At 46.6% G+C, this 18,221-nt stretch overlaps 1 protein-coding gene and 2 long non-coding RNA genes across 3 annotated transcripts; 2 read left to right on the top strand and 1 right to left on the bottom strand.

Annotated features, from left to right (window-relative positions):
- Positions 1-1,076: 1,076 nt before the first annotated feature.
- SLAMF7 (SLAM family member 7) lies at positions 1,077-17,453 on the bottom strand. Its single transcript, XM_045455182.1, has 7 exons — positions 16,967-17,453; positions 7,173-7,505; positions 5,577-5,849; positions 5,242-5,358; positions 4,197-4,300; positions 3,406-3,468; positions 1,077-2,626 (listed from the first exon to the last, which is right to left on the bottom strand). The coding sequence occupies exons 1-7, from the start codon at positions 17,016-17,018 to the stop codon at positions 2,555-2,557; spliced, it is 1,014 nt and encodes a 337-aa protein (XP_045311138.1). The 5' UTR covers positions 17,019-17,453; the 3' UTR covers positions 1,077-2,554.
- On the top strand, positions 11,557-15,272 carry LOC123586226. Its single transcript, XR_006706691.1, has 3 exons — positions 11,557-11,684; positions 11,835-13,498; positions 14,908-15,272. It is a non-coding gene; the product is annotated as an uncharacterized LOC123586226 (long non-coding RNA).
- Positions 15,502-16,960, top strand: LOC123586225. The gene is made up of 3 exons (XR_006706690.1): positions 15,502-15,915; positions 16,005-16,326; positions 16,828-16,960. It is a non-coding gene; the product is annotated as an uncharacterized LOC123586225 (long non-coding RNA).
- Positions 17,454-18,221: the final 768 nt, after the last annotated feature.

The raw sequence follows: 18,221 nt of genomic DNA, 5'->3' as shown, positions 1-18,221 counted from the left end.
CATGCACTTAACACTGGTTTCATATAATCCCACACTGCATTGGCTTTAGAAATAAGAAAATAGAAACAAGAAATGAGAAAATAGTCTTTGGCAAAGGTCACTCTGCTAGTAAGGGCTTTTGACTCCAGACTGCTTGTCTCCAAAGCTATGCCGTTTCCCTCATGCTACACTTGGGAAGAGGGGGATCCACTCCTCTCTAGCCTTTTTTTTTAAATATCTATTTCTTGTGAGACACATACACACACACACACACACACACACACACACACACACACAGTGTGAGCAAGGGAGGGACAGAGGGATATACAGAATCTGAAGCAGGCTCCAGGCTCTGAGTTGTCAACACAGAGTCTGACTCAGGGTTTGAACCTATGAACCGTGAGATCATGACCTAAGCCGAAGTCGTATGCTTAACTAACTGAGCCACCCAGGTGCCCCCACCCCTCTCTAGCTTTGAGTCCCCATCTTCCTCATCCTCTGGTGGATGATGGGTGGTGGAGTGGGCACTGCTTTTTTTCTAGCTTTGGTTGTATACGGCAGTTTCTCTTTGCCTCAATTTCAACATTTGTAGAGTGGACACAAGTACCTAGGCCACTTGTCCTGTAGGAGTCATGTGAGGACCCATAGGATAAAACTTTACTTTACATGAAAGCAACTGGCTCCTTGCAAGAGATTGTGGGATGTGGATGGGGGTGGGAGAGGGGCGTCATAGAAAACTCACCTGTTGTTGGGATGTTCACCTTACTCAGGAATTCCCTACCCTCCTAGCCAATTATGCCCTGTTTCCATGTTGCCTCTTCAAATGCTTTATAAAATTTGCTCTTTTCCCAAGTCCCTTGAGAAGAGTTTCCACTGCTTGGGAGTCACTGTGCTCCCCCAATCCATGGGTTGCTTTCTTTTGAATAAAAGACATTAAACAAAACTGTTTTCGTTTTGTGATTTGGCAGTTCAGGCCCCCTCAGACCTGGAGCATCAGATCCCTTCCCACCATTTTCCTTCAAGATGCGTCCATAAATATATCAAAAGTAACTATCCTCCTCCCCACGTTTTTCATTTCATTAAAAAGGGAAACTCTATGAGGGGCGGGGATTACATATATTTTATTTGCCAGACTGACCTGGCAGGGATTCTCAATAAATATTAGTTGAATGAATTATGCAACTTTAAATACATGATCACCTCTAGTTCTGCGTCTTTTATAATAGATTCGAAATGTGTCTTCAGGTTCAGTGTCTCCATTGAGATGGGCTTTTGTACAGCCCTAAGGCACGACCTTCTCACCTACAGCATGGAGTGTAAATAGAGCTGAGGCAGCAGTCCTTGTCTTCAGTCCAGACACACTTTAGAATTTCCATCCGGCCAAACATAGTCTTCTGCCTGGCTTCTCTGTCCTTGTGTTCTTTGACCTCCAGGTCCTGTGGATCCACACTTGGCTCTCCGGTTATTGGGAATTTGTGGTGAGACCTGCTCCTAATGCCCACAGAAGTCATTCATGAGGAACCAATTTCATAAGGGCAGAGATCACACCTGACCAAAATCAGTGTAGGCTCAGCACAGTGCCAGGAACACTGTTAATGAGGTGGTTAGTGAATCCATTTCTGGCTACTACGTCTGCTTCTTCTGGAAATGTCTGCCATTCCTATATTCTTGCCCTTTTGGCTGCCAGACTCTAGGTCTACTCCTGACCTCCAAGCCCTAGAATGGGAGATGTCATTCTTATGACGGATGCTGCATTTACATTTTGTGGAGACACTTCTAAACCCCTTGCTTGGGGTTGGCTGATAAACTCACCATCACATTTCCAGGAAGAGATGGTTGCCCATTCATGGTTTGAGGACATTTCTCAGGAGTGGATGGAATTAGGAACTCATCTGAAGGACCTCAAATCTGAAGATAGTCGCTCTGGAAGGAAGTCAGTAATTCATTCTTCCTTGATATTTCTGGTCAATTCAGTGATTTTTTTTTTTTTTTTTTTTTTTTTTACCATTTTCTTTTTTTTTTTTTTTATGGTGAAAAATTTTATATTTAGATTTAGCCAGCTGGACTCAGTTTAGATGATCCCAATTTTGTTGGCAACATCCAAAACATCATAGTCGGGAGCCAGTCGAACATATGTTTCCTTTTCTCCATCAGGCCTGATCAGAGTGTTGACCTTGGCCACGCCAATATCGTAGAGCTTCTTCATGGCCTGTCTGATCTGGTGCTTGTTGGCCTTGACACCCACGATGAAACAAGTGTGTTGTGTCTTCCATTTTCTTCTTCACGGCTGACTCGGTAGTCAGGGGGAGCTTGATGATGGCATAGTGGTCAAGCTTGTTTCTCCTGAGGCTGCTCTTCCCAGGATATTTGGGCTGCCTTTGGAGACACAGTGTTTTGGGCCGCCGGAATGTAGGTGGCGTGCAGATCTTCTTCTTCTTTTTTTATGACTGTGGACACCTTTCAGCACTGCTTTCTTGGCCTTCAAAGCCTTTGCTTTGGCTTTGGCTTTGGCTTTGGGAGGGGCAGGGGCTTCCTTCTTCACCATCTTCATGAGGCAGAAGCAATGCACTGCTGTTTAGTTGACAATCTCATAGGTAAATAACGTTGGTGTGTCTGGGGATATGGGTGTAGAGTGGGGCTCCTCCATCTGTTAGGCAGATATAAAGATCAGAGGTAGAGGTAGGAGGGCTCTGGATCCCACCAGAAGACCCCACCATCCCAGACACTCTTCCTAGCCAGGGTCACCCAATTATTACTTAAGTTCCAACCACATGTATGTTGTTGAATGCTTAATCAACTGCACTTTACTTCCAATAATCCTATTGCTTTCCTAAGTAAAGTGCTAACTAAGCAAAGTGCTTGGCCCATCCTCATCTTTTCTGATCTGGTTGGGAGGAGAGACAGGACAGTATCACTACTTCTGTGGCATGATCTGAGGCTTCTGAGGCGAAGCGTGATCTGTGAAGGATTAAGCTTTAAAGCTTAGCACGTTAGTGGTTTGACTAGGGAGAGGGTGCAAACACGATGCAACATAGCTAGACCAAAGAAAAGCGGCAGAAATTTCTCCTACCTCCGGCTTACTGGTGGCTCAGCAGCACGCTGGCATTGCCTCCCCAGCCCTCTGAGGCATGACCCAAGCCTTGGACTTTTCTCAACCCAAATCTTCAGGATCCTGCTGATTTTCCCTAGAACTTCTTCTCTCCCTTTCTATTTGTTCCATATTACCCCATTCAACTCCTAAAACATAATTCTCATTTATTCTGTTTATTCTTGGGTAACCCTCAGCAAAGAGAATGGGAACATGCCGGGGAAACGTTTAATACCAGAGAATACAAGATCTTTGGGGCCCAAGACATTTTTCGCTAAGCTTGAACCAGGAAAAAGGATGAGACAAGTAAGGTGAATCTCAGCTCTAAAGCCTCTTACCTTTTGAGGTATTTGCACTGAGAAATAAAGCGTTTTTTCTGGATTTTCCTCTGGAATAGTTTTCTATTAAAAAAAAAGAAGAAATCATAGGGTCAGCTCGACAAGGCCAAAGAGACACCCAGAGTCTAGAGAAGGGAAAGCAGAGATGGGAGAAGGGGCAAGAAGGAAGAGAGGTTCTGGACCAGGAATGGGGAAAGGAGAAGCTCTTGCTGGTGAGTGTTATTATGATTATTAATAACTGCTTTTCAAGAAGAAATTGCCTGATTTTTAAACTGTGCTGTATTTAAATAAGTTTAAAAATGTGTAAGATATAGAAGTCCTGTGAGCTATGAGAAGCCTAAGGTGATGGAAGCATAATGGGGGGTAATATTGTTAAAGTTGCAAGTAAATTTTTCCATTAGCCTGAGGGTCCTTGGAGCAAATATGTGTGGATCACTGATGGGTCAAAACAACAGAACTACATCATAACTTAAACATCAGGCCAGAGTCATGCTTTTCTACCTGCCGTCCTTTGAAAAAGAAATTGGGCCTGTTGAGTGGCCCTTGTGAACTGTGGAGGGAAGGGAAGATTCCATGGATCACATGGTGAGCATTACTGGCTGGGTCAGAAACAGAGGCCACCAAATCCTGCACAAGACAGAATTCGTAAGGACTTGGGGAGCCACATGGGGTTTCAAGGACTATACATCCTCATACCCATGTTACCCAAGTCCATGCAGAAATTTCAACTAAAGCAAGAAGGGCCTTAGAGAATAAGATCAGGCTCCAGGAAAGATAGAAAAAGGACTCACATCAACGCAAGTGATTGTGTCGTAAACTGGGGTCTCTCCAGACGGGGGGTAGTAGTTAGGAATTTCCTGATGAGTGTCCATTCCCTTCCTCTCTCCAATGGACTCTGAAAGTGAGGCGGGAAAGAATCAGGGCCAAACCTCCTTCCACTCACCACCCCCACCAGCTCACCCCTTGGAAGACCCACTTAAGGTTACTGCCATGCTGAGTCGCTACAACTGAAGGGTGTTTCAGGACATGGGACTCTCAGTGCTACACTCAGGGAGATGCCACGATGAACTGGTTACTCTCAGCACTTCGCTTCCCAATTTTTGGACCAAGTCAGCCAAAAGGGGAAGCAGAGCAAGTCAGAAATGCCTTCAGAGCTCTTTCAAGAGGGAAGAAAGATTTTAACATTTGCAATTTATACACAACTGATGCTTAGGTCCCTCCCCAACACCCCACACAAACAGTATCAGTGGGAACCTGAGAAAACAAATCAGCAGGCTTTAGGGATGCAGAGCCCGGGATATGGCATGGAAAGAGGCAGAGACAGACTTCTCCAGGAGGAATGCATCTAGACTGAGGTACAGAGTAAAGAGAGGTCTCTGGAGTTGGTCTGGTGACGAGAGCCAGAACTGGTTTGGGGCCTCTGACAAGGATGGGGATTGGAAGGGCTGATTAGGGTGTGCCGCTCTATGGGACCTCAGAGTTGGAGGCTGTCACCTCCCGGGTCAGGGGAGCAGAGTCAGCAGTGTGGGGTTTGTGTCATCAGGAGAGTCACGCCAGTAAGTCCCTTTGGGGGGAAGGGTAGGGGTGGCACTGGGGAGGGAACTGGGAGGAGTTTGGTCTTAGGGGAGGAGTTAAGGACTCCAGCACTCTCTTACTCCAGAACTAAGGAGTGAAGGTTGATTGTGTTCTCCTTGAGGACACAGAGTATGGCTTCTTCATTTCTGTATCCTTAGTGCCTAGTATTGAGCCTGGCACACAGCTCAACGTACGTTTGTTGAATAAACGAGGGGGCACACGCACGGATGAGGCTGAAGGCAAAAATAGTGTATGCTTTACCTTTCCTTTTTTCTCTCTGCATAATCAGAAGAACAGGCATCAGTGCAAAGGCAATGATCAGCAACAGCACCCCCAGGGAAGCCAGGATCATAGAAGATTCTGAGTCAGCAGCCGCACCTTTAAAGATAGAGTAGGTGGGGGCACAGGGAAGGGAGAAGAGTCAGATAGGGAAAATGACCCAACTTTTGAGGCAAGTGCCACCTTCCTCCCAGTCTGGTAAGTTCCCGGGGGTCTCCAGTTTTCATGGGCTGTTCCCAAGGGGACCAGGGACTGAAGAAGGTATAGGTCCTGAGACCCGAGGCCCCTGGAGAGAGAGAGAGAGGAGAGAGAGTCACCTTCACAGAGCTTCCTGGCAAAGATGGGGTTTGAAGAGTTGCTGCTGATGGGGTTCCGGACCACACAGATGAAGATCGTGTCCCTTTCTCCCAGCCTCCAGGATATGGGGAGGATGGAGCCATTATGGGACTCATTGGCTGCCTGCCCCAGGGACTCCCAGCTGTAGGTCACATCCTCTCCTCCCTGGTCCATGAAGCATGTCAGGTTGGTGAGACAGGTGCCATTCTTACTGTTCTGCAGACCCATGGTAACTTTGGGCTTCGATAGGTGTTCTGCAAAAGAGAAACAGACCACCAAGGGTGGAAACTATGCCTTTTCTGAATTATTCTTGTAGATCTCAGACTGAATCTCTGTGGCGCTACAGAGCAGAGAGGGAGCAGCAGTTCAGGGAAGAATTCTTATTCTTATCTGGGAAAGAGCTACCTAGGTCTGCTTTCCCACAGCTACCTAAAAGCACCAATAGCAGTAGAAATAATAATAACACAACAAGAAAGCAGCTGCCATTTTCAACGTATAGCTATACGGCCAGCCTTGTGCTAGATGCATTGTAGATGTGAGCTAATTTTATCTTTTCCAGAGGCTCCCCATTCTTCTGTCCTCAGGCTTCCTTGAAGCGACTTTCGCTTTACTCTCCGGGAGAGAATAGTGTGGGAATAATACCTCTGGTCCCCCCCTCTCTCCCTTCCGCTCACTGTTCTCCCCTAGAGAATGAGCAATTTGCTCATTGATGAGATGGTGAGAGCCTGACATCCACCCTCTACATTTCTCTACTACCTCTGTCTACTTTGTGCTGTTACGATTTCTGTTTAGATGTGGTTTGACCTTTTCCCCCTCCCCCAGCTAGTCTGGCCACATAAGGCGTGTCCCCCTGATCCCCTCAATTATGTCTATATGGAGGACCACCTGGCTCAAGGTCCATAGCCTACATCTTAAGGGCGAACCTGGAGGCCCATCTCCGGCTCAAGGTCCATAGCCTACATCTTAAGGGCCAACCTGGAGGCCCATCTCCTGGCATCCCTTGTACTGTAGCTCAGTGAGTGAGACAACTATTCTCACAGCTGGTTGAGTCATTGTTTTGGAAGTTCATCTTCCCTGAGTGATCTAGAGTTGGGGGAAAATATTTCTCCTATCTAGCTTCGTCAGAAAAAATAACCGATATTTTTATCTTCCTCCTGATTCTTGGGTCCATTTCTCAATTGGTTGGCGTTGGTAGGGGAGAAGGTGTAATTGATGTTTATACACAAAAGTCTTTCTAAGATAGGGATCACTGTCTTCCTCATTACAGATACGGAAACGAAGTTTCATAGAGCTTAAGTAACCTGGCGAAGGCTATGCAGTTAGTAGGTAGAGCCGCCAGCATGTGGCTTGTGTGGTCGCTGTGTCCCACATCATCCATTGTCTATACTGCATTGCGTCTCACAGTCTCTGAACAGGAAGGGAACTTAGGGGTCAACTACATTCACTTCATCCATACAAGAGTTCCCTCTTCCACATTCTTGCTAAGAGTTCATCCAACCTTTGCTTGAACAGCTCCAATATCAGAGTTTACCACTTTATGAAAACAGTCATCCACTTTGGGAACCGATTCTGCTCACCATAGACACGCAGCCTATACTCCTGGCTGAAGGAGTCTTTGAGGGAAGAGCTGTATATCACCATGCGGTAGTCACCAGAGTCATTCTTACTCAGTTTGCTGAGCTTCAGGGAGTAGTTTCCTTGTAAAAACTTCACCCTTTCCTTGTTACGACTGTGGGTCACTATGACGTTGGCTTGTCTGTCTGGCATTTTTGGCTCTATGGTGACGAGAGGGGTTGTGTTGAACGTCCAGACGATAGTGTCTATCTGAATTCCTGGGAGCTTCAGAGGGAAAGTCACAGACCCACCAAGGTTACCAACCAGCTCCTTCGGGGCTCCAGAGGTTGCTGGCCCTGCAGAGACAGAGAACCGTAAAATAAACCCATGTCCCTGCCCTTGTCACCAATTATTCGCCTGCTTTGGGTCCTGGGAAGGTCCTGAGAAACCCTGTGGAGCCAACCCAACCAACCTCTGGGAAACCCTTTGAAACCTCACTCACACGAAGGCACTGAGGTCAGAGCGCCTTGCCTGAAAGCAGTGACTGCAGGCGAACCCATCCCTTCCCAGAGACCTCAGTCTGGAAAGACCACACTCTGAGGTAGGTCATAAGGCCCAGCTCCACCCTTGACAAGTTCCCGTTAGGGGACAAGTGGGGAGCTTACTGTCCCCTTCCCCCAGACTCCCTTGGGAGAACTGATTTGGATGCAGAAGCACAGACCAGACACTGGGGAGGGAGCTCTAAGTTCCTAATGATAACAATATCTGGGAAACTTGGTCTTCTCTTTTAGGGTAGATTAAGGTGCATTCAAGATCATCCCTGAGTGAGGTTCTCATTGACCTGAATTTCAGTGTCCTTCGCTGAGTGGAAAGGCAAGGGGTGAGTTACGGGATGCCCTGCAGTATGTCCAGGGGCACCCGTGATCCTTACGCCCAACGATTAGGACTTGTAGTGAGGCTTATTTAACTCTTAAAACAATGCTTAGAGGAAGGATTCATATATATATATATATATATATATATATATATATATATATATATGGAACTTGAGCCACAATGAGGTTAAATGACTTGTTGAAATTACAGTCTGTAAGAGGGAAAGCCCACATCAGTACCCACAGGGTCGAGGTCTTATAGGTCACTGTTTACAGATGAGAGAACTAAATGCCAGAGGCTGAGAGAACTTACTCACGGATCACGAATAGTGGTGAACCAAAACCAGAACCCAAAGCTTCTTAAAGGTGTTCTCCATAAAAGCACAAAACCCAGTTTTCTTCCCTTCTGCCTCTTACCGTAATGCGTCGCGCTGAAATTTCTAAGAGAATTTTTATTAGTTCCATCACGGAAAGCACAAAAAGGAGAAAAAAAAAAAAAAAAAAAAAAAAACGAAGAAAACCTTTTTAAGTCATCTCTCTGCCCAGCGTGGGGCTGGAACTCATAACCCCGAGATCAAGGGTTGCATGCTCTGCCTACTGAGCCAGCCAGATGCCCCAAGAAAATCTTTTCCAAATCCAACAGAGCAGCCAAACTATAGGTTCCTGACCATTGTAGTATAATGAGGTAACTGCTGGTCCCCATTATGACTTTTGTAGGCTGCTTGCACTTTTGCCATAGTTGGTCCTTCGACCGTAAAAATATTAAAAATTATATTTTATGACTGCATTGGCATAACGATGAATTGTAATGCCAGCTGGATTCATTATTATATATTAGTTGTTATCATTATACTTACTTTTCTTCTGATTCTGAAATTAAAACTATCGTAGGTCCCGGGCCCTGTGCCTCAGTGGCTCTGTATGATTGACCAAGCATCCAGGTTCTATTTCTATATGTTGCCATACTTTTTAAATCGAAGTAGAGTTTCATATTAGTTTTAGGTGTGCAACACAGTAAGCCAACAATTCTATACGTGACGCAGTGTTCCCTATGATAAGCATAGTCACCACCTGTCACCAGACTGAGTTATTACAATATTATTGACTCTAATCCCTGTCCTGTACTTTTCCCCCCGTGACTTATTTATCTTATAGTTCAAAGTTGGTACCTCTTAATCTTCTTCACCTATTTCACTCCACCCCTCAACCTCTCTGGCAACCACCAGTTTGTTTTCTGTATTCATGAGTCTGTTTCAATTGTTTTGGTTTTTGGTTCCACATATCAGTGAAATCATATGACGTTTGTCTGTCTCTGTCTGACCTCTATTACTTAGCGTAACCCCCCTGGGTCCATCCATGTGATTGCAAATGGCAAGATCTCATTCCTTTTCATGGCTTAGTAATATTCCATCATGTATATACATCACATCCTCTTTATCCATTCATCTATTCGTAGACACTTGGGTTTGCTACCACATCTTGGGTATTATAAATAATGCTGCAATAAACAAAGGGGGAGTGTATATATCTTTTCGAATTCGTGTCTTCATTTTCTTTGGGTAAATACCCAGTGGTGGAATTACTGGGTCATATGATATTTCTGTTTTTAATTTTTTGAGAAAACGCCATACTGTTTTCCACAGTGGGTGCACCATCTACATTCCTACCAACAATGTGCTAGGATTGCCTTTTCTCCACATCCTCACCAACACTTGTTATTTCTTGTCTTTTGGACCCTAGCCATTCTGATAGGTGGGAGGTGATATCTCATGGCGGTTGATTTGCATTTCCCTGATAATTAGTGATGTTGAGCATCTTTTCATGTGTTGGTTGGTCATCCCTACGTCTTCTTTGGAAAAATGCCTCTTCAGGTTCTCTGCTCATTTTTCATTGGATTATTATTATTATTATTTTAGCATTGAGTGTTACCATAATATTTTCTACCTCTGTGGCACCGCTGTAACTTATCCCTCTTCTAGTAAAATACAAATTCCTGTACTGGCCTATCCAGATATCGAAAATGGCTGCACTATTTTTTCCATAGTCTCTGTTACAACCCAACTACTCTGACAGAGTTCCCTATATAGTTGCTATGTATTAAGGTTGAACCCGTGCCCAACCCTTGTTGTAAACATTATGCCTAATACGTAAAACGATCCTGAAAACTTGGAATTTTGATCCCTTTGCACAGGGATCAGCAACCTATAATCCACGGGCCAAATGTGGCCCGCCGCCTGTTTTGGTAAAGAAAGTTCAAATTGAACACAGCCATGTTCTTTTGCTTACATAGTGTCTCTTGCTGCTTTTCCATTACCAAGGCTGACTTGAGAAGTTACAATAGAGATTATATCCTCTGCAAAGGCTAAAATATTGACTATCTGACCCTTTACAGCAAAAGTTTGTCAGCTCATGATTGGATGAGAAAACCGAGATTAAAAAAAAAAAAAAAAAACCTAAGTAACTTGTCCAAAGGCACAAAGCTAGTAGGTGATGATTTGTTGAGGATTTAACCCAATGTCCCCCATTGGTTTAGTCTGAAGGCCCTGGGGCATTTGTGCCAGCTCTAGCCCTCTCCCCTTCATCAGCTCCCAGGAGGGCTCAGATGTCAACCCTGAAGACTTTGGGCCTCACAGATCTTGGTTTTCCCTTCATGTCCTTCGGTGAACTTCCCTCAAGCCCGAGCTGAGCTGCTGGTGCCCCAGAGTAAGGGGCCACTAAATGTTCACCTAGTCCCCCTAGTCCCTTGATCACAGTTTTGGGATCTTGACCAACCTTTTTTTTTGGGGGGGGGGTGGTAAATTTGTGTCCAAAAGTACTGGCTTCTTCCCAACCTTTTTCTTTGTGGGGGGGGGGGGTAAATTTATGGCTTCTTCCCCTGGGTAAATGCCTTTTAAGGGGCTGATTCCTGTTCGAAACATTTCTGGCCCCTTGTCCCCATAATTTATCAGTCAGTGCATATATATTTTAGATCCATCAAGCCTTTATTAAATCATTATGTTAAATAATCTGATTTTTCAAAAAGCTTCTCCCCTGCATCTCTAATACTGAAGTAGGATGGTTTCCAGTGGCTTAACCATCTCAACGGGTGTCTAAACAGTCCCAGTACATGCAACAGACAAAGTCCATTTTGTTTTCAATTTTTGACTGATCAACTAATGTTTGTGTCCTTTTACTTCAACAATAAGGTGAATATTCTGCAGTCAAATGAAGGTTGGGTATCCCCTGGCCCTAAATAGGTGCAATCCTGGATTTAGGGCACCTTTGAATAATATCATTTTCGCATGAGGTTTGGGGAGAGATGTGTAAGCTGGGGAGGTGGTAAAATGCAAGGATGTGGCTTCAGTGGCTGTGTGCACCCATTTAGGCCATGCACGGTTATTCTTCTCACTTGTTCACACATGTGGTTCAGGCTGAATGTCAAGAGATGCAAATTTCGTGTGGCGAGATATATATATATATATATATATATATATATATATATATATATATATAAAAATGCCTCCAAATTCATTGCTCCTTGTCAGTATGAAATTGGAAGACCTCACGGTGCAAATTGCCCACAGGAGCCTAGAGGGAGTCTATCGTTCTACCTTAATTGTATCTTCAGGATGAAAAGACAGGTCATGAAAGAAGAAAGTGGTTCCATGCCATTCCCCAAATGTGAGTTCAGAGGATAGGGGGCCGGGTGGGTGAGTCCTAACCAGTTTTATTTCCTCCTCTGTGGAAAGACCTTCCCAGAGTTTCACAACTCAGTTTTTCAGAGTTGGTGGGGGGAAAAGGGATCCAGAAACAAGAGACTTCTCTTCTCAGTATTTCAAGACTGAACCGAAGCTTCGCGTTCTGATTGGCTTTTCCACATGCCCTGATCCTCTCGAATTTTACCATGCCTAGGTAGGTCATGGTTTCCTCTTTCAGTCACTCCTTCCTCTAGCAAGGATTTATTTTGTTCCACATTTGTGCCAGGAGTTCCATATTTGTGTCTAGGAGCTGGGGATATAACTAGGGAGCAACTCCTACTCATGGGGTCAGGAGATAGTCATTAATTAACTACCTGTATGGGTTATAAAACGGGATGTAGCAGGCATTTGGGGAGCCTACAGTAGGGAAAGTGAACGTGATCTGTAAGATTGGGACACTCTAGAGATTGAATGGATACTAACACCTACCAAAAAGGCCCAGGAGGATTGGGCCTCAAGAGACTCATCTACCCTCCCACCTGGAGGACCAGTGCAGTGACTGTCCTAACTCGCCTCTTCCGCATCTACTTTACCCTTTCCTCATTTTGTAGCAGCTGCATGGGTTGGGTAAGACTGACAGGCGCCTAGCTCAAGGGGTAGCCTTCCTCTGGCATGGTACATTAGCTCAACAGTATCACGTGACCCGGGCTGACTCATCAAAAAAGTCCAGGGCTTTGGCTCAAGGGCAGGATGACCCTATGATGCCATGAGAAGACATGACGTCACTTACTACCACCGGACAAGCAGCCAGCCTCCCTCACCTGACTCCCAGTTTACTTTGTACCCCACATTTTTTTTGTGCTTTATCCGTCTCTCTGCCCGTCCAAGTATTATTCAAGACCCATAAAGCCCTTCCCTGAGCAAGCCTCCACTTTTTTCTCACGTCCACCCCCTGAAATTTACCACACTTGATTTTCTACTTTAAAGTCCCCAGAAGGAGTTATTCCCCTGGGCGGTCGGTGAACGTACCATTTGTTGACCAATAACTGGTCACCTGGTGGTGAGGTCTGGGGTCACACCCAGGGAGGGATGGCGATGGCCAGGCCGTATGGAACAGTGTGAAAGGGGTAGTGCTCTGGCCTAACGGAGAGCCAGGAGACCCGGGTTCATTCTGGTTCCTCTGTGATAAGCAACAAACACTCGGTATCACTCTTTAGCTCCTAAACTGGTCTAATGGGCGTTAGGCTTTTTTATTTCTGAAAGTAACTCCATGAGATAGAGGTTACTAAAACTTCGCCTTATTGATGAGGACACTGGGGCTCCAAGATGCTGAGTGACTTCCCCACGGCCCCAATCCGAGAAGTGGTGGATGTGGGACGAGAAGCTAGCGGGTCCTTCTGTCCCAGAGGCCTAAGCTCTTCACACGGCTGCCTTGCCACTGAGCACTTTGAGTTTCAGTGTTGTCAACTCTCATAGAGAAAAATAACCTTTATTTGCCAGAATTTGGGGTGAATGAACGGGCAACATGGATTTGAAAGCATTTTGAGAAGTTCAGAGCCGTCTGCCAACGGGGGGTGGGGAGGGGAGCCTTATCTAGGAGACGGGCCTTGAGAACGCTTCTCATTTTTACTTCTCATTTCCCTAAGGATGGCTAGAAGTGAGAAACAGATTTCCCCAAACTTCTTTGGTTGGCTTCTCAGCAGGATGAACTTCTCAGAAGATGGTCTGGAGCCTAATGCTTTTGACCATTCACTGGCTAATTCACGGCAGAATGGTTATGCCCAATCACCCCGCATGGTAAGAACTCCCACAGCAAACGTCCCCTGCCAACCTGCCTTTGGAGGTGTGTGTGTGTGGGGGGGGGGGAGCTGGAGCAGGAGGCCCTCTGCCTTCTGTCCCGGCCAAGACTCAGATGTTTTGACAGCAGGAGCATCAGCCCTAAGACACTGTTCACAACAGGAAGGGACAACAGCTCCTCCCCTTTGTCACGTACCTTTCCTCTGGGTTATCACTTCCTCCACCATAACCTGTTTCCCCCTACAAGACTTAAGAGATGAGTGGAGAAGGTGGGAGCTGGGTGGCTCAGTTGGTTAACGGTCCATTAGCGGTCCATTAGAATGTACCAGCATCTCATGGCATCCTCTTCATGGAAGCCAGAGCATCTCAGAGCCGGGAGAGACCTTAGGGACTACGAAGTCCTATCCCACTTCACAGATGAGGAGACCGATGCTCCCTCCAAGGGTCACGGTGACATGTTCTCAGTCAGTGGAGCCAGGACTCCTAAGGCAGGGCTTCCCAAGCTATGCCCCCGCCACCCCTGAGGCCGGTGGCAGCGCCTCAGGGTGTTTCTGGAGAGCTGAGAGAAGGTCCAGGGGGTGAGAGACGGGGAGGGGTGATGGGAAGGAGGCTGGGGAACTCTTCTTGCGACAGGGAGGCTTCCACTCCGTGCGGTAATGTACATGTTTGATTCGGCATAAGGTTGTGTTTCATAAAAGCAAACTGTTGCTTAAGAAAGAAAAACACCAATTTTGGAAACTACTGTTCCTTACCCAACTTCCCCTTACCTCATGTACCACAGAAAGAGGATTTTAAATCAGCACCATGTCTCAGGTACGTGAGACGGAGGTTGCCCCTCGGTCATCTGCACCCCCACTCCCTCTTGGCTCTTCTGGTCTTTTTCAACATCTCCTCAATACCTGCTCACCCATGTTTTGTTTCCCCCCCCTTTTTTTTTGGAGAGGGGTGGTGGAGGGGCAGAGGGAGAGAGAGAGAATCTTAAGCAGGCTCCACGCCCAGTGCTGAGCCTGACGTGGGGCTTGATCTCATGACGGTGAGACCATGACCTGAGCTGAAATCAAGGGTCGGATGCTTACCTGACTGAACCACCGAGGCTTGTTTTCCTTCTTTAAATTGTCTCCTCGGGGTGCCTGGGTGGCTCAGTCGGTTAAGCTCTGACTTCGGCTGAGTCTGACTTCGGTTGAGTCTGACTTCGGCTCAGGTCACGATCTCGCTTGCGGTTTGCGGGTTCGAGCCCCGCAACGGGCTCTGTGCCGACAGCTCGGAGCCCGGAGCCCGCTTCGGATTCTGGGTCTCCCTCGCTCTCTGCCCCTCCCCCGCTCACGCTCACGCCCTGTCTCTCTCTCTCTCACTCTCTTTCTCAAAAATAGAGAAACATCAAAACATTTTTGAAAACATTGTCTCCTCAGCCCCGCTGTATCACTTAGTCCTCCCAAAATCTGTGAGGGAGAAGCAGACTATTGAGCCCATTTTCCGGATGAGAATCCTGAGTCCGCAAGAGCTGTTTCTTGGCCCCTCTGAACGTGGCCAGGGTGGTTCCTGTTGGTACATCCACATCCTGAGCCTGGAGTGACCTGCTCTCTTCTTGGGCATCTTCAGCCCCTACCTTGGCCTCGGGTAGCTGGAGAGGTAAGGAATCTCAACAGCTCTCCTGGGGAAGATTCAGCTCAAATCCGCAATTACAGAGGGCTTCTCCGGGGTCCAGCACATTGTCAGGCAACTGGGTGTGATGAAAAGAACACTAACTAGCTTTGGAAACCCAGTCCCTGCCCTACTTTTTTTTTTTTTCAATGTTTTTATTTATTTTTGGGACAGAGAGAGACAGAGCATGAACAGGGGAGGGGCAGAGAGAGAGAGGGAGACACAGAATCGGAAACAGGCTCCAGGCTCTGAGCCATCAGCCCAGAGCCCGACGCGGGGCTTGAACTCACGGACCGCGAGATCGTGACCTGGCTGAAGTCGGACGCTTAACCGACTGCGCCACCCAGGCGCCCCTACCCTACTTTTTAACGGCCGTACCATCTCGCCCAAGATACCTGACCTCTCCAGCCCAAGTTTGCCCATCTAAGAACGGAGGGTGATGACATCTATCTCACAGGCTCATGAGGACACGGTGTGAAAAACGCCTTGGATGTGCAGCAGGAACGTAATACATGCGATTAGTACTGTACGTGTTTGGTACCTGGTATCTCATTTAAAACATCACAATAATTCTGCAAGTTAGGCTATGTGCTTGCGTACAGAGGCCGAGGACCTTACTCACGACAATATGACGAGGTCAAACCCGGGGGTCCTTGTCCAGGGCTGGCACTGCTTCCTCTGCCCTGCCCACTAGAGGCCCTAGGACAATCGTGGACTCCCTTCAACCACGGGGGGGGGGGTGTAGCACCCAGTGCTGCCCACAGCTCGCGTTCCAGGTAAGCACCTGGGGGTTTGAAAAGCCCCGCTGTTTCCTCCCCCACTTCACATTTTTCAAGTTCCACTTCTGATTACTGTTTCTATTCAGGGAGCGGTTTGTAAAGCGAAAGCCCACAGTAGGACCACCTGCTTCGAGCCAGGAGCTTCCTAAAAGCATGCAAAATTCTAATGAACTCAGGGAAGGCGAGGGTCTGCTGATGCTGAGCATTCAGTGAGGCCGGGAAGGATTGGGAGCAGCGACCGACCGTGTGGTCTGGGGCAGGTCACCGCAGGAAGTCGTGGGGCGCCCACAAACGGACCACCTGTGCCAAGTCCCCAGAGGGAGACCTCATGGGGGTGCCCTGCGAGTTGGGTGACTGGAGAGATATTCCTAACTGATGGGGCCCCAGGTCCTTTCTGAGAGCTCTGAGGTTAGTAACATCTTCAAAGAGTAGAACCCTTGGGACCGGAGAAGCAACAGCCTCAGTCCTTCGTGTTAGTAAACATAAAGTGCCTACAGTAGGAGACGCTCTTCTGAGTGGACACGGGTTGAATTGGCCTGGTTAAGAGAGAAAATTCAAACCTTTCCTGCCACTAACCTCCCTGTTATGCACAGTCATTGAAAATATCTTTCTTAGTATATTTAAAACCTATTTTTAAATATGGACTTCTAAATATTTAAAAAACATATACTTGTAAATAAGGAAACCTTCACCAGTATGCTCTCATTTTGATTTGAAAGTTGCCCTCCAAGGGAAGGAAGGCTGAGGCTCGGGGAAGATAACATCTTTTATTTAATTCATGGCAGAACACAGGTCTTTCTGATATTCAGCACCCTTCCTTCAGCCCTCCCTTCCCTGGGACAGTCAGAAGGGGCGACTGTCCCCAGAGCCATTCTTTCTTCTCTCGTTTCTTCCTGTCCTCTGATTTAGAGGTCACGAGATGCAGAAAATAATATGAGATGAGGGAGCAGAACTTCCTGAGTTGGCCAGAGTCCCAAAGTGGACCCCAAAGCCTAGAGGTGTACAGGATGGGGAAGGCAGTCAGGAGAACAGGACGATCTGGACTCACCTGGATGCTGGCAGAGAAGGACAAGGATGAAGCATGCTAGGTAAGCAAGCATGTTGTTGTCTGGATGTCAGTCACTCAAACGATTCCGCCTCCTTGGCACAGTGCTCACACCTCTCCTTTAGCTGACGTTTTTATAGGAGGGACCATGAAAGTGACATGTGACCATGAGCTGTCTCTAGTTTTTTTTTTTTTTTTTTTTTTTTTTCCATGCTTGTTTCACTTTAGTTGTAGGTGGTCAATGAAAGGTGTCAGGAGTGAACTGAGTCCCAAAGGTGATGCAGACCCCATTTTACAGAGAAGAAACCAGGCTCACAGAGGCTAGGAATTGATTAAGGCCACACAGCCAGTCTTTTCTGCTAGATTACATCATCTCTCAGATATTCAGAGCAGAGGAAATGGAAGCAAAGAGGAGGTCAGAAGGAGGAACCAAGGGTGGCACAGGGAATAATAACAGTATTTATTGGTCTTTGCTAAATCCCAGGAGCATACGCATTTTTTTTTTAATTCCTGTGAGATACCAGCATCATTCTTATTTTCTTTTCTTTTCTTTTTTTAATTTTTTTTTTCCAACGTTTATTTATTTTTGGGACAGAGAGAGACAGAGCATGAACGGGGGAGGGGCAGAGAGAGAGGGAGACACAGAATCGGAAGCAGGCTCCAGGCTCTGAGCCATCAGCCCAGAGCCCGACGCGGGGCTCGAACTCACGGACCGCGAGATCGTGACCTGGCTGAAGTCGGACGCTTAACCGACTGCGCCACCCAGGCGCCCCTTTAATTCTTATTTTCTAGACGAGAAAGTGAAGGCTTGGACAATATTACAGCAAAATTAAAAAGTTATTCTAATGAAAAGAAACCATTATGAGAGGCAAAAAGGCAAGCCATATAGTCTGAAAAGATATTTTTAATACTTTAATTCCACAAGAGTCTTATATCCATAATACATAAACAAGTCTTACATATCAATAAGAATTAGGCAGACGACCCAATGCATAAGCGACTGAAATAGATACTTCATTAAAAAAATTTTTTTTAAGTTTGTTCATTTATTTTGAGAGGGAGAGAGAGAGAGAGAGAGAGTGGGGGAAGGGCAGAGAAAGAGGGAGACAAAGAATCCCAAGCAGGCTCCTCATTGCCAGGGCAGAGCCCAGCATGGGGCTCGATCCCACAAACCGTGAGCTCATGACCTGAGCTAAAACCAAGAGCTGGATGCATAACAATCATAAATGTGTCTCACTAGTAATCACAGATCTTCAAA

This window comes from Leopardus geoffroyi, chromosome C3 (genome assembly GCF_018350155.1).
Source record: "Leopardus geoffroyi isolate Oge1 chromosome C3, O.geoffroyi_Oge1_pat1.0, whole genome shotgun sequence".
NCBI lineage: Eukaryota > Metazoa > Chordata > Mammalia > Carnivora > Felidae > Leopardus > Leopardus geoffroyi.
The sequence above is the reverse complement of the archived record's forward strand: the minus strand, read 5'-3'. Positions and strand labels throughout refer to the sequence as shown.